This window comes from Poeciliopsis prolifica, unplaced genomic scaffold (genome assembly GCF_027474105.1).
Source record: "Poeciliopsis prolifica strain line A6 unplaced genomic scaffold, Auburn_PproV2 SCAFFOLD147, whole genome shotgun sequence".
NCBI lineage: Eukaryota > Metazoa > Chordata > Actinopteri > Cyprinodontiformes > Poeciliidae > Poeciliopsis > Poeciliopsis prolifica.
In genome coordinates, this window is record NW_026562522.1 from 201,710 (window position 1) to 217,551 (window position 15,842).

The 15,842-nt window shown below is 38.1% G+C and overlaps 2 protein-coding genes across 8 annotated transcripts in view; one reads left to right on the forward strand and one right to left on the reverse strand.

Annotated features, from left to right (window-relative positions):
- The window catches only part of ptprz1a (protein tyrosine phosphatase receptor type Z1a), a 78,852-nt gene extending 74,054 nt beyond the window's left edge, over positions 1–4,798 (forward strand). For all 5 annotated transcript variants that reach the window (XM_055025415.1, XM_055025416.1, XM_055025417.1 and 2 more), the window contains 3 exons: positions 176–318; positions 412–547; positions 3,972–4,798. In XM_055025415.1, coding sequence (XP_054881390.1) covers positions 176–318; positions 412–547; positions 3,972–4,091 — 399 coding nt within the window. In that variant the 3' untranslated portion in view covers positions 4,092–4,798. The remainder of the gene's footprint in view (positions 1–175; positions 319–411; positions 548–3,971) is intronic.
- A 1,447-nt stretch (positions 4,799–6,245) lies between these two features.
- Positions 6,246–15,842, reverse strand: part of aass (aminoadipate-semialdehyde synthase) — a 33,628-nt gene continuing 24,031 nt past the window's right edge. For all 3 annotated transcript variants that reach the window (XM_055025425.1, XM_055025426.1, XM_055025424.1), the window contains exons 15-24: positions 15,080–15,209; positions 14,799–14,909; positions 14,112–14,220; positions 13,861–14,001; positions 13,581–13,748; positions 11,933–12,028; positions 11,279–11,394; positions 9,142–9,230; positions 8,887–9,063; positions 6,246–7,511 (exon numbers count right to left, since the gene is read on the reverse strand). In XM_055025425.1, the coding sequence (XP_054881400.1) occupies positions 7,393–7,511; positions 8,887–9,063; positions 9,142–9,230; positions 11,279–11,394; positions 11,933–12,028; positions 13,581–13,748; positions 13,861–14,001; positions 14,112–14,220; positions 14,799–14,909; positions 15,080–15,209 (1,256 nt within the window). In that variant the 3' untranslated portion in view covers positions 6,246–7,392. The remainder of the gene's footprint in view (positions 7,512–8,886; positions 9,064–9,141; positions 9,231–11,278; positions 11,395–11,932; positions 12,029–13,580; positions 13,749–13,860; positions 14,002–14,111; positions 14,221–14,798; positions 14,910–15,079; positions 15,210–15,842) is intronic.

Below are 15,842 nucleotides of genomic sequence, written 5' to 3' on the forward strand. Positions count from 1 at the left end.
AGCCACTAAAACTGAGGCTAAATCTGAGGCTTCTTAATTTCACTTGGAACACAAAAATAAACTATTGTTGTGATCTTACAACACAAAAGTATCACTGAAGCTGTTCTTACAACCCAGAAAGATGTTGTATTCAGAAGGCATCTGGTTGGCATGCCAACTCTTCTCCTCTGGACAGGATGACTTTGTTCTTGAGGTGAAGCAATTCCTCGCCCCCTGCTGGCCGAACCCTGACAGCCCCATCAGCAACACCTTTGAGCTCATCAGTCTGGTGAATGAAGAAAGGGCAAGCAGGGACTCTCCCACTGTGGTCCATGATGAGTAAGACCCTGTCCAGCCTGTTGGCATACTTTTTGGGTCTTCTTTTTCCAAAAGGTTTTACATGAGATGAGTCCTGGTGTTTTTCTCCTGCAGTGTGGGTGGAGTCACGGCAGGAACATTCTGTGCTCTGTCGTCCCTAAAGCAGCAGCTGGAGGCTGAAGGTTCGGCTGATGTGTTCCAAGCAGCCAGGCTGACAAACCTTTTGAGACCAGGAGTCTTCAATGATGTCGTAAGTCTCACAGCCAGTTTATTACAGATCTGTTTGTTGCACTCTTTAGTTCAATATTTGAGTTATGGATAAATGCAGGTCAGCTAATTTACAAACACATCTTAATAAATTTTGTTGGAATTTTGCTGGTGAATTATTGTTGTTTACCGCAAATGAAAATCACAAATTTTGTCTCTCAGAAAATTACAATATCAAACCAGACCAATAAAAAAGAATGTGTGTTTAAAGAAAAGTATGTCCATGTACTGCTCCTTTTGCAAAAGAATGGAGGAAACCAGCCTGAGGTTCTGACGAGTTTGCTTCAGTAATTTAATCTTCCTCCTGATCCAGGGATTCTGTATTGGTTAAGGTCAGGCCAGTTTGTTGGCATTACCATGGCGATTGAAGCAGGCATTATCAGTACTGGCAGTGTGGACAGGTACCAAGTCCTGCTGGAAAATAAAATCATCAGGTCCATACAGCTGGTCGGCTGAGGGAAGCATTAAGTGCTCTATAATTTCGACATTTGCATGGTAGATGTTTGCATTGACTGTGACCTTCAGAAAACCCAGTGGACCAGAATCAGTACATGATATGGCACCCAGAACATCAGTGGATTATGTTCCTTTCCACTCTTCCTCCAACTCCAGAATCTTAGTGTCCAATTGCAATTCAAATGCATTAACTGAAAAGGAACCATGGACCAGTGAGCACCTAGCTAGTGTTGGGAGTATAAGTTTGGTTATATTAATTTTTGAAACAGTTAACCTTTGTGCATATGAAATATTAGATGTAGCATGAATATTTTGAGTAGATTTTCAGTTAGGTAGATTTGGATAAAAATTCAAACTAAAGCAACTGCTGACTTTCTGAACTTACATTAATTACTAAGAGGGCCTTCAGAAAGGGACAGTTTTGTACTAGCGGATAGGTCAGAGGTCAAGGGGGTCTGCCTGTCACAAGATGAGTAAAATTCTTTAGTGTTTGTTTAGGAGTTCAGTAAAACACTAAAACGTTTAGAAAACAATTCTTCTAGAAGTATAATCAAATGTATTAAGATATTTCTTTCAAGTATTAACAGCATGTTCTGAACTAGTTAGTGTCTAACCATACTAATTTGCATGCATCTTAGATTACTAAAATAGAACAGGATTAGGAAACTAAAGTTTTAGAAGTAAAATATTTCAGGTATTCTAAAAGAGTTATTTCTAAAAGAAGATAATCCTGCAGTTTTTAGTTCCAAACTGACAGTTATCATCTAACACCAGATTTCTGTATCAGTGTGTTTATAACAGAAATCGGTTTCTTGATGAATCGCTGAGGCAGAAAACCACCAGGTCTAGCTAAAGTATAAATTTTGGTCTGGAATGTTTAAAGGAGGAGACTGGTACGGGAAGACCCTGTTCGAGAATGACCTTTGTTCTCTCCATATATTTGCTTTTGGGTTTGAACAGGTCTCAAAGAAGGTAATAAAATTTACTTTAAACAGCCGTACAAAGGGAGGACACACCTTCAAATGCATATATTTAAATTAAGAGAATCCACCTCCTTATAAAATGTCTGTTTTACAGCAGAGAAAACTAATTGCTTTGTTTGCAGCCATGAGAGCAATTCCCAAAAATGCATTTTTGTGTCTCTCCTATTGCGTTTTCTCCTTTCCAACTCGTTGCAGGTCATTGAATGTTTTGTTATGTGTTTAGACTTCTTGATAATCTGGGTGTAATGTTGATGTGACATTCTGTATGCATTGAATTCTCTGGATAAAACTCTAGATATGTCTGAAGTTTGATGTTGAATGATTGTTCTCTGTGTTTCCTGCTCCTGCATACGGAGTTCCTGAATCTGGGAGATAAGAGGAAAATAAATGAGCCAAGTAAATGTATTCCTCTAAGTTCAACACTAGCTAGTTTCTCTCTTAGCCCTGGTGAAAAGCTTCTGATATGGTCTTTGGTTCAGGTTGTCTTTCTCTATGGAAAAAGAATGTGATAGTTCTAGCTTAAGTTGGGTGTGTTTGGTGGCTCTTGATGCTCCAACATCAGTCAATACCTTCTAAGTTTAAACCAAACATACTTGTTTTCAATTTAATGACATTTCAATGCAGTGTATAACACCAGCAGAGGTCCAATAATGTCAAAATAATGAGAGGTTCTGTACATGTTTTCTCGAAGAACTAAACCAAAAAAGTAAATTCAAACCAGTCATACAAACAAATTTTAGTACATACACTCATGATCCTGGTTATCAAGCAATGCATCAGGTTCAATTTATCATTCATGTCAGTTTAAAAGTTTCTATCTAAGGATATCTGCAATCCAGCTGATTGCATTGAAATATTGACTAACAGAATTCACTTCTCTGGGACATATTTGTCCTGTTAAAAGTACCCTTTAACAGGAAGAAACTTCCAGCAGAACCAAAACCTGAACCAGAACCAGAACCTGGCTCAGTGACATCTGACAGTTGAAGACGTCAAAATTTGCTACACAATTGTCTCAAAGCTAAAGTTATCGCTATTGTTAACGCACAGATTTCAATCAAAATGTTAGTTTCCTCTCAACATTCCATGTCTAGAAGCATGGATACCACATTCTGAGTAGCTGGCTTCTTCAGCAATACCTTTCTTAATTCAGTTCAATTTGATTCAGAAATACCTTATTAACCGATACATATGGATTTCTTCAAAGGAAGAAGCTTATTTTATAAAGAATTTCAGTCACTATCCTTGGCAACTGTCAAGCAGTCTGACCCATGGCACCAGAACTGTATTGTCTGATGTGATATTACTCAAATTTTATAATAAGACATTTTTGATTTTCAGCTGCTGTAATCCAGAATCATCAATACTAACAGAAATAAACACCTTAAAGGAACTTTTCAATGATAATCTGATTCATTAATGAAAATCTTTCAGTTCATCTGTATAAGCCTAACTAATAAAGGCCACCTCACTGATATTACCATGTTTTTCAATCTAAGCTCAGAAAATAGTGAAAGATATTAAGTACTCCAAACAAATTCTAAAACTGTCAGACAGAAGCTGGATTATCCCAGAATAAAACAGCCAAACACGGCTCATCAGTGTGGCACAGTAACAGTCCAATGCAGAACGAATGCTGCCAGCTCTTCACTGGAGAAACTGAACAGCAGATGGATGGTCCTGGACAATAGAGCAAACTCATCGGCAAACAATCAGCTGTTCATTTACGTCAAGATAAAGGGTCACTCGATTGAAGACAGCTTTGTGGACTCAAACCACTTATTTCAGAGAGGACTGAAATAAGCCAACTGCTAGGACCTAGCTGGCAGCTAGGTGAATATGGAACTTGTTCATATAGTGAATGTGTTTTATCAGGAATCAAACAAAATAAAAATTTTGCTCTGGGTTGATATTACTGTATGTTAAACAGAATAGTAGCAAGAAACTGAGTGGAGTGTGTTTTTGCAGGAGCACTACCAGTTCCTGTACAAAGCCATGCTGAGCATCATCGGGACACAGGAAGAGAAAACCCTCCTATTTTTTGACAACAATGGAACCACCACTGATAGTCTTGAATCTCTTATGTAAAAAGTCCTGATAGGATAAGTTGTTCTTTATGTTCTTCAAGCACCAATAGAATCTCTTTTGACTGACTGGCAGATTCTTAACAGCTGTGTTGAATTTGGACTCCTTCTGCTTTTATATATTGTGTGCCTTTTGTATTCCTTTTGTTGTAGTTCAAACTTTGTTACATTTATACATTAACTGTCCCAGGTTTTAATGCACCATCCTGAACATTTGTACTAAACTCTTTTTAAACATTGTATTTATTGGCACTGAGCCTAAAAAGGGAAGCTGCACCTTTTCACATCAAATGTTTTCCATGGCTCTGCCACTGGAATCTATTCTGTGAATACCACTGCAACAGTAGCTACAGTGTGCTAAACAAGATAAGGATGTGGAATAATAAAACAATTGAATGTAAATATGGTAATCATTTTGATGGACCAAATTTCTATTTATACTTCTAGATTCTATATTTCTAGTGCAAATAAATGCTTTGATTCTGTTTAGCTAAAGATGATTAATAATTTTATACTCAGTTTTGTAACAAACTAAATGTGTTGCATGTGATTACTGCCTATGTAGATCTTTAGTTGGATGTGAAACACTGCTGGAGTCTTTCATTGGGGACTAGAGGGATAAAGTGAAAGAATTGCAAACAAAAAACTGTTGGTTCTTTAAAGTGTTCCTATGTAAACTTGCAAGCTGCATTTACTGAAAGAAAATAGTTTCTCTTAAAACTATTTGTGTGCGTGTGTGTGTGGAAATGCACATAAATGTATACATCTATAACACAAACAGAAGTTACCAGAAGGTATTCCAAGTGCTTCACTGTTTCCACACTTCATGTTACTGTCATGATTTCTAAAAGTAGGATCCAAATGCAGAGGATTGGAGAGCAAAGGAAAATTCAACCAGAAATTCTAAAGCAGAAAACTACAAATCAATGCACATCATGTCAAAAACCACTTTTTAGATCAAGTTCTTAAAAACACTAACTATAACCATTCTTATCTAATATTCAGTGGCCGCTTGCTCCACAAATAAACAGAAAAGGGTCAATCTTGGAGCTTCAGCCTAGATTTTGGTACAAGCAACAGAAGCTGGTCAGCCGGTCTTGGTGAAACATTCAGCTGGAGCAAGTCGGGGAGGTAAGGATGAGCAAGACCATTAAGGCATTTAAAGGCAAAGAGTAGGATTTTACAATACATTTTTTTGTTGCTCTGAAAGTCAGTGAAGGGATAACACAACAGGTGAGATTAGTTTGTTTAGCTGATCATCTCCTAGACTACTTGGAAAGGTGTACTGGTTTCTTTACAGTAACATTTATTTAAAAAAAAAAAACACAAACGTTCTTTATAAGTTTGCGACTGGTGAGGAGGCAGCCATCTTTTCATCAGTGATCCAATAGGATCAGTGTTTGAAATCTTTAAAAATCTGTCTTCAGATATTTCCTGCCCCCCCACTTCATGTTCAACCTCCCTTGTTTTGTGAAAGGGAGAGGGGGCAGCAAGATATCCCAATTTGAATTTCTGTTGAAAACAGAGTCTGGTTCAACTTGTGGATTATACATATTCCTTTTATGAAGTTCTTTGTTATTATCCCTGCACCATTTCTTATGCGTTAATCCAGGCTAAGACTGTGTAAGAAATGCGTCTTTTCAGGTCAGAAAATAGGTCAAGAGTCTAGGAATTGTCCTGACCTGCTGCCAGATCTGCAACTTCATTTACATTTTTGACTTTAAATAATTACATCCCCAATTATCCTGTGCTTGGTGGCCCAGTTTGCTTGGCTGCCTCCAAATCAAGCAGAAGTAAAAACACCAGTCAGCAATTTTTTTCCCTTTTTCTCCCAAGTGAGACCTCAGCTGGAGATCAAGGAGCTGAGAGGACGCTGCAGCAGTTCAATCTACTGGTTCTGGGCTAGATCAGATCATGATCAATGAACAGCAGTCCGCACAGTGACCCATTTTTATATGATTTTGATAAATCTACCATCATGCTTGTGGTTAGATTTGTTGGTCTAGAAATGTCAAGATTGCTTTTTTAAGGATTAAATACAAGAAGAAAAAAAAACATGTATTTTCCACAATAACTGATAATTCTAAATTGTTTATATAAATATTGAAATTGTGTGATCTACTTCAAAGTTTTTTATTTTTTAAAGAAATCATCAGAAGACTTTATAGGAGTTTAATTATGTAATCATTTCATTTCTGTCAACAACAAAAAAACATAAAACTCCACAACAAAAGTATTTCAGATATTGTGATCTCAAACATTCAGAAAAAGATTTTTTGACTAGCAGTTTATGTTGGGAGTTATATGGAACTGGTCTATATGCTATTTGCAAAATACTTAATTTTCTCTATTTGAAGAGAATTAGAACCTGTGATGGATGAAACTAGTCTGGTTTTAGGCAGTAAATATAAGATCAGCATTTGTAACATGTTTTCTACTAATAATGGAACAGTCAGACATTTCTACTTAATGTCACCAAAATGATAGAAATAGGTGTAAACATATTTGTGTTCACATTTGTATCCAGAATCCTTTTGCTGATGAAACTAAAGTACTACAAAGTCATAAGAGAAAGAAATAAAACATTTTTAAGGTTTGCAGTTTGACAAACATCTAAGAGAAACTGCTCCAGAAATGTTGATGCACTTTCTAAAAACATCAGCTGGGAGCTCCAGTCAGGCTGGATGAGGTCCAACTTCTGTGTGGAGAATATTTCTTACAACATGAAGACCTGATTATGTGGTTTCAGCCACACACTGAGCATTCAGTGGTAGGATTCATCTAATTGAAAACAGTGACGTTTTCTCAGCTGGGCTCTACAGCAGATCTGGACTTTGATGTCTGTTTAAGAGGTTTTGTTCTTCTGGTTTCATTCATATTGTCTGACCTAATTATTTTCCTCTGATGCAGATGAGAAGTTAGGCAAAACATTTGAATTACTGACCATCAGCTGCATCCTAAATTTCTGACCTGAGACTGCAAATTTTGAGCATGAATTTCCTTTCAACTATTTTAACTAATTATTCTATGGATTTCCAAATGTGGTGATGTTGGACTCAAATATCTTTTCTGCCTACCACTGCTTTCACATTTTTATTAACACTTAAAATTTTATCTGACAAGCAAGTACATCTAACAAAAACATTCCTTAAAAAATATTTAATAAAATAAAACAATCAGACGACAAGCAGACAGATGGGTCTTATAGTGTTAAAGGAATTGGTGTAAAGTTGTAAAAGCTGATTTTATCCACTTTCGAAGTTCTTTGGACTTCTGCAGGTTTTCTAACGTTTGCAGTCTATGTTCTACTCCTGTAGGGTGCTCTTGGATATGATGTGCAGTCCTTCCTCCTTGAGCCGAGCCAACACAGGCCCATAGATGTCAGTGGTCATTGGGACCACCAGACCTTTTGTACTGATTTCCCCTACCGAGAGAAAAAAAGTGTTTGGTTCTGTTGTATCAGTCATGTTAGAAAAACGAACAGCAGCAGCAGGCAGATGAAAACATTTTCAATCACTTCACAGACAGCTTTGCACAGTGTGACTACTGATGTAACATTAGTTATTGATCCAGCACTAGTTTATCATTTGAACTTAGCTATAATTTTCATAATAGCTTGTTACTTTAAGCCACTCCGTTCTTAACTTAACTTTCCTTTGGTTAACTTCTAAAAATTAAATTAGGATTTTATTAGATAAATTATTCATGTTGCCATGTTAGTTTACATTACTTAGCTAGCTTGTATGATGAAGCAAGTAAAATGCAAATGCTATCTTATATGATATTAGAAGTTGGTAAACATATGGGTTGGTTAACATTAACTTGCATTATGCTAATTTAACTTATACTAAAATTTGCTAAAATGCTATTTCAAATGGTAGAATTAGTCGATAATTTTATACCCAACTTTTAAATTGTAATCTCTCTGCTATATTGACTGGTAGATTGTGTTTATAGGCCATTCTTTGATGGTGGCAGCATTAGAAGTAGCTCTGTTACTTTAAATGTTATTTCAGTTATTTTTGTAGATTTTTGTTTATAATTTTATTGTGCTGAGGCATTGCATGTTTGAAGAATTATTCCCCCTGGTTCTGGGTGCTGTGCAGCTGGAAGGATTTTTGCTCTTCTTTTTTTATTTTAGACTGTTATGATGTGTAATCATGACAAAAAGGCATGAGAGCAGCTAATTAGCTTCTCAAAAGCTCAAACAGTACTTAAGCTACATCACAAATCTCAGAGGATTTGAAACAGAAACTTCATGGATACAAAACAGGATCGGAGAGGGGGAAGCTAAAATAAGCTCTTCATCATGCCATTATATACTACAATACTATTATAGTATATAGTATTGTATCCAACATCTCTGCTAGGTTTTCAGACATTAAGTTTGATAGCAATTTAAAGAGTAACAGCAAAAGAAAATGAGGATTAGCAGAGCAAGCCAATCACAGGTTGTGACAATCAAGGCATTTTGCTTTGAATATTGTCTTTGCTGCCAGTCAGAAGAACAATCTTCAGTCAGAGGTCTCTTCAAATTTGTTGCAAGACTGATTTCAGGTAGAACACAATTTTTAGTTTCCCTTGGGGATAAAGGATTAATGACTGAACTGAATTCTGGCACCAGCCAGAAATGAGTTCTGACCTGACTGAAATTTTATAAGTCAGTCTTGATAGCTGAGAAGAGTCACAGAATCAATTACCTTATTGTTTTTGAGGCCTCATCATTCCTAACAGCTAGAAAATCTTTGTTTGGAGGGTCTGTATACAAATGTGATAACTTACAGAGAGGCATCACTAACCATCGAGAACCATGCGGGCAGCAATGGCTGCTGGGTATCCCACAGTTTTGGCCATGGCAGAGAAGCCGTTTGGTTCCCCATAGACCACCAGGCTGATCTGTCGCATCTCCAGCTCTCCGGTTGGATGTCGAATTCCCACATCGTTCCTCATGATTATCAAGTCCTGCTCACCTTTAGCTGGATCCAGAAGAGAAGAATCATAGTTCTATGCCTGACTGTGTTCCTCTGGTCAGCACCAGCAGTTACCCCACTCACCAAAAGAGAGCTTGGCTTCCAGGTGCTTTGTGAGTGCAGCCAGAATGGTGTCAGCATGAGGCACAACGTCGTCGCTCAGCATCCCCAGCCTGCAGCCACACACAGACAGCATGGATTCATCCTCAACTTACTTTCATTTTACACTAAAGTGTAAATATCTTCTCCACTGCTGCTGGGGACACTCATCCTTGGAATGAGGCTCAAGGATGTGCAGTTGATTTTTCTGGCTTCTTTTGAATTAAATAAATGGTCTCATTGAATTTAAGCTGTTGGTCATTGAGTTTCCCCCTGTTAACAGCAATAATGAAATCATTCCAACAGTTCACTTTTCCTCTCAGAGGAATGCAGACCTCAAGGCCTGCATGGCCCCCATCCCTTCATCGCTGGCAGCAGGCAACCTTGGCTTGGAGAAGGTTGTATAGCTACACCACTTCAAGTGTCCTCGTCAGAGCAGTGGGCTCAAAGTGTGCTCCCTTGTTGCTAAGCAGAGAAGCCAAAGAGCAGCTTGATGTGCAGCATCTCGTCTCAGCCAGATCAGTCGCAGCTCATCAGAGGCTTGTGTTACTTTCATACCAGAACATTGTTCTTAATGCAACAGATACATTGCACTAAGAATGTATCTGAGTTAAGACATTGCGTTGTCTTAACTCAATGAGTAATTTTAAATAATTCATATTGACTAAGGTATTGGTAAGTGTGATTCCAATGTTTTTCATAAATGTATGCATATCTGTATAAACTGAGATAAAGCCATAATCAAGTCAAAATGATGTAACAAAATTCTTATTAATATTTATTAGAACTTTCTACAGCATTATCAACGATCTCGCTCCATTCCCGCATGCATCCACTAGGTAACACATTTGGCGAATCTTACAAATCACTTCCGTTCATGTCACTAAGGGTCATGATAGTGGACACATCAAGTCCTATAAGTTTGGCAGAGATCTGACAAGAATTCAGCATGATGTTTCTCTGTCATCAGACAAGTTTATATATGTATGAAACAAAAAGTAAAAGGAAGACATCCAGGAGCAAAAAAGCTAATTTCATGTTCAAAGGGGGCAGGTGATGTCCCCAATTGACCATGGGAATATTAAAACTGATTATCTGTTATGACAGACACATGCTTTGATGGAGCAAAAGGCTTTTTCCTGTGGGTTTAGACCATGGGTCCAAGAAAGTTTTTGTTTTGAAAGTTTTGTTCTGAGAAGATACAGATGCGTACAAAACTTCAAAAATGCCAATCAAAGCATGGTTTAAACTTTATTGTCATTGCACTGTCACATGTACAAGCAACGAAATGTAGTTTGCATCTATCCAGAAGTGCTATATTGGATATAAATATTTCTAAACAGTTGTACAAGATATAAACAGAGAATAGTGACGTGCTGTAAATGTTTTGTACAATATAGACTGATTTTAAGGAGTAGAGGAATTTGGCCATGCTTTCCTGTTGGAGGTACAGCTTGACATCCAACTTTTCCATATTCTGGAAAAGTTTCCGGAAGCCACCAACATGTCTTCTGTCAGTGGACACACTGTAATCTTGATTAGGTCACAGGGGTCAGATGTTGGCCTTTCGAAATAAAATAAATTGCACTTCCTGCTGTCGATCGATTAAAGTCTCCAGAATTTTGTTCAAAAGCCCAGATCATAAATAGCCAAAACAGGGTAAAAAATTTAACTTAAATCCAAGATTACTGACTTCCTGTTTGGTCTTGGCCTTATCATAAAGTGAGGTCAATTAGAAGTGTGTTTTGAAAAGTTGCTGGGGGGCTGCTGTTGAGTAGTTTTTGGTGTTACTTTCATGAAAACCTTAAAATATGTCCATTTGTGAAAAGCTTGGTAATTTCAAATATGTTTAGGTCTCCAAACAATCAATTTATTTTCTCACAAAATGTTATTAAACATTTCAATAACTAGGCCTTCTTAGTGCTTTTGATGCTAAACGTGCTTAATTAAAAGTCCAAATATATGACATTCATACCAGTGATGAAGTTCTGAACCGAATGGAGCATTAATATCACTCATTACCATGTAAAGCAACACTCTATTTCATATAGGTTAGTTCATGTTTTGGACTGGCCTGTTCTAGTCAGTGAGTGTGTGTGAAGCTGCTAAGTTGGTGTCGCACCATCTCAAGGTGTCCATTCTGAACTGATCCTCTCCAACCTGCTTATAGACTGCTCCCTCAAAAGCTTCTGGGGATGAGGAGGAGGGCAAGCCCATCTGATGACAGAGAAGTTCTTTCTGCACACAAGAAAGGAAATGAACAAGCAGTAAAAAAGTTTTTTTTCTTTATTTCTTTTCTTCTGCACCTGAACAATTTTAAACCTACAGTACACTTAATTTTCTCTCTGTGGTTGAGTTTGTCTCTGTGCTCCTCTTCAGTTCATCAATGGTCTCTTAACTCTTTTTACCCAGCCTTCATGCCTACATTTCTAAGTGTGCTAATTTATTTTACCTCTTTCATTTTTCATCTCATCTCAAAAGAAAAGATTGTGGAGTGTTTTCAGGCAGATTAGTGGCAGGATGAAAAATCTATCAACCACTTGATGGCTGGTAAACATTCTGAAAAGATTGAACTCTCATAAGCATAAAAGCTAACACTATTTGCCTTTAAGTCATGAGTATGAGAAGCTTCTGTTCACTGCAGCCTTGATACTGATAAACAAGTGTTGGCAGCAGTAGACTTCTGTCATTTGATGAGATAGAAAACATTAATTAAACTAAAACGGAGTACGGAGCAAAGGCCTGCTTATGAACTATTTGCTGGAGCGATTCATACCCAGGAGATGGTAGACGTAGGATGCTGGAGGACAGGATTGGGCTCAGTATTGATCAGTCCCAGCTTAACAAAACTGCCCATAGCTTTGGAGAAGCCCTGTGGAACACAACAGGAACTTGATGAGACATTGACAGGAGGCAAAAACAACAAGAGGACCATCTCCATCAGCACCAAACCTGCAGGCTACTTTTAGTAATTTTATGAGTATAAGGCCTAAAACAGGACATTACAGTTTTAGGTCTAAAACTGTAATGTCCTGTTTTAGGCCTTATTTAGGACATTACAGTTTTAGGTCTAAAACTGTAATGTCCTGTTTTAGGCCTGTTGTCTGTATTAAATGTCTGTGTTAAGCACAGACAGGAAATGCCAAGAAAGAAACAAAGTACTTACTGAAAACAAAATGTGCTGATAAAACACCATTTCTTTTCTTTTGTAAATTTCACTTGAGATTTATACAATGTTATCCTTAAATTCACCAACGGCTGAAACTAGAAGTGTACATACCTACATTATTGTGGATTTAAGTAGTTAATAGTAGTCTTTGTGAACTCCTGATTTTACATCCCTACAGTACAGACAGGCTCATTTGTTCAATTATAGGCAGCCATGGGCAGAATGGGATGGCTAGCTGTCATAACAATGCGGCAACTTCTGGGTCCAAACAGAGAAGCATGGAGGTGGCAGCATCATGTTACAAAGCTATTTTGCTGCAGGAGAAACTGGTGCACTTCAAAAAATAGATGACATTATGAGAAAAGAACCGACTCAGTTCAGTCCTCTTACTGATTGACAATCTGCTCTGGGACATCAGTCTTCTTTGGTTATAGTTAACAATCAAAGCCATAGATGTAGAGTCAGTTGTGTTTCTGTTGTTGCTTTAGTTTTTAAAGTGTGTCATAATGCAATAACTTATGCACTAACTCATAACAGCATGTGAGATGTGACATGATTTATTTTCTGACATTTTAAAACTTCATTTTTAAACTTAAAGCTCCATATAAAAAAATCTCATCCTAAGGAAACCCATTACTATCATGTTTCATTTAACAGAAAATATTTAAAGATGCAGAATTTTTGTATTTAATTTTTCAGCATTGTATAAATCAAACACAACTTAACAAATTTGACTAAGGTTTTAACACCTTGAAATTGTCCTCGGTCTCTTTAAGAAGCTTCTGGGCTTTCTGACACTCCGCCTTCAGCACATGATCATAATAATGTTTCTCTGTTGAGTCGCTAACAACATTTTTACCAGTGTTATACTGAAAAGTAGCTAATATGATTAACTCAGCCGAAACTATGTTTCGGCTGAGTTTGCAATTGGCAAACACAGTGTTTGCCACTGTGTTTGCCAACACAGTGGGCTGCAGGCCCTTCAGGCCTGCTGCTGCAAGCCTGAAGAGGCTAAGTGGGGAGTCATGGTTGGGGGCTGTCTAACTGGAGACTGAAGCTTCAACAAGGAGCTGCATGGAAAAAAGAACTCTCTGTGTAAGCAAGCATTTAGGTTTGCACAGACAGATGGTTGCCATGGAGATTGACGGATTTCTCAAACATGCGGGAAATAATCAAAACATCAAAACTTCAGACTGAAAACCTGCGTGCTCCTGAATTATGCCAGAGAAATTTTCCAATAGTGTAGCCACTGTACCTTGAAGCGCAGGGTTCCCCTGATGAGTGTGTGTGCCGTCTGAATGCCATACGGCTCGGCGTACTTGGTACTGTCGCGGTTGGGAAATGCTTCCAGGCTGAAACCTGGGAAGAAATCCATCGGTGTGGCCGAATCCATCAGAGCCCCACCTGCAGGGATGCTCACCACCTTGAACACACGACTCTCATCAGACTTCTCCTTTAGACAAACTGCAGCACCAGGAACAGATTCTGCTGAGAAAAGCTTAAATACTGTTTATGACCCTGTGAGGCTTCCATACCTCGCCATCTCTGAGAAAGACAGCTGGGTTGATTGTGTTCAGGAGGACACCGTAAGGACTCCAGCTGAACTTGTAGCGAAGAGGATTGTCTGAACACTCCGGAGCAGGAAGCCCTCCGCAGAACGAGGTGTACGACTCCACCTAGACAGCAGTGATTCATATGAGGTTGCTACAGTCTGTTGTACCAGAAAGCCTTACGGGCAGGTGGAATGTTTTTCTATCTCTCTCTCACTGTGTGAGAGCTGACTCACAGTGCAGCCATCAGCCTTGGCTTGGTCAATACACTCCATGGCCACCATGTGATCAATCCCTGGATCCAGTCCCATCTCGTTCACAATGGTGATGCCTGCTTCCTCCACACTCACACACACACGCATACAGGAAGACTCTCAAACCTGTAGGTTTTGAACTAGTTTCTTTTACATATGTATTTAAATCTAATACATTCAAAATATTTGAAACGTTTGTTTTTCCAACACACTGGTTTTCAAGGCCAACCAGTTGGTTTAGCGGCAGTAGCTGAAGAGACCTTTACTTTTAGCTAATTTTGCCCTTTGTGACATTTTCTTGTATGAACAATGTTTTATTACAGTAGAATTGTAATCATTTTCTGACAGTTCATGTGAATGCTTATGTTGGACTAGGAAGAGAGATCTAGTGGCACATGAGCCCCACTAAGATGTTCTTCGCCAGCTGCCACTGGCAAAAACCAAAGCATTTTAAATCAGGTGAGATAAAGACATCTTCAGGTTATCACAGATTTTAGTCTTCATGATTAACAGCATCAACACAGCAGCCATAATTATACCTGCAACTATAGACTTCTCACGCTAAATAATAATAATAAGTTATTTATTTTCTATTTTAAGTAGTTGTACAATAAGGTGGTGAAATCTTGGGAAAGTGATTTAAATCTCAACATAATTATTGTTGGTCACCTGCTCTGCAGCTCCCTCATAGCAGGACTCAGGTAGCTGGCAGTCACCATGTTCACCTTCCTTCTTATGCAGTGTTTGGCAATGATGGGATGGAAAGAGTAAGGCAGCATGCTGGGAAACAGATGAAAAGTTTAGAAGTATTAATTTCACAGAGTTTATTACCTTAGTCTGCCAGTGAGGGAATACTTCACAGTTGGAAATAATTGTACATATAATAATACAGCTGCAAAAAAGAAAACTGACGACTCTCAGTGCAAAGTGAATAGAAAAGCAGCTGATACCTGATAACCAGGTCATGATCTTTGACCAGAGAGTCCAGGTGTCCCTCCTGGCTGCTGGCATCCAGCATGATGGGGATGGTGTTGGGATACCTGGCTGCCAGCTCCTCAGCCTGTTTCAGAAGCACAGACGCTGAATGGAAAAGAGAGCAGAGAAAACATCTTCAACATGTTGACTGGTTACCTTTGTAATATTTTTCATATTACATCTTCTACATTTAACACCTTTTATAGTGAATAAGATGGATCGCCAGTCCTATCCCTTATGCAAAACATGTAGGAGAGTTTGGAACCTATTACCATTATTTCTGGCAATGCAAATTGATTCTAAACCATTTCTAAAGAGCTGAGTGACATGTTTTGTGTCAATATCAGCTGTGACCCTGCTTGTTTCTTCTTGGCCTCCTGTCAAAATTAGTCACTCTAAAACAATCACACTTCAAATTGTGTGACAAATTATTGCTTTTGGCTGGAAAATACATTTTGATCAACTGGATTAAGAATAAACCACCAACTGTTACAGAGTGGTCAAAATAATTATTTAGGGTCCTCCCTCATGAAAGAATTAGTGCAGTTCTTAGGGGTAATGAGAAACATTTTATTGATATGTGTTCTCTTGTGATGAGAGGTCAGAATCCAATAAAGTGGAAAGTCTCACAAGATCTTAACTACAGAATATCCTCCTTTTGTATTACTATGTATCTTTCTTTTTCTTTTCTTTTTTCACCACAGCAGCTAGCTGTGATTGTGTTGTTGTTACGTTTTA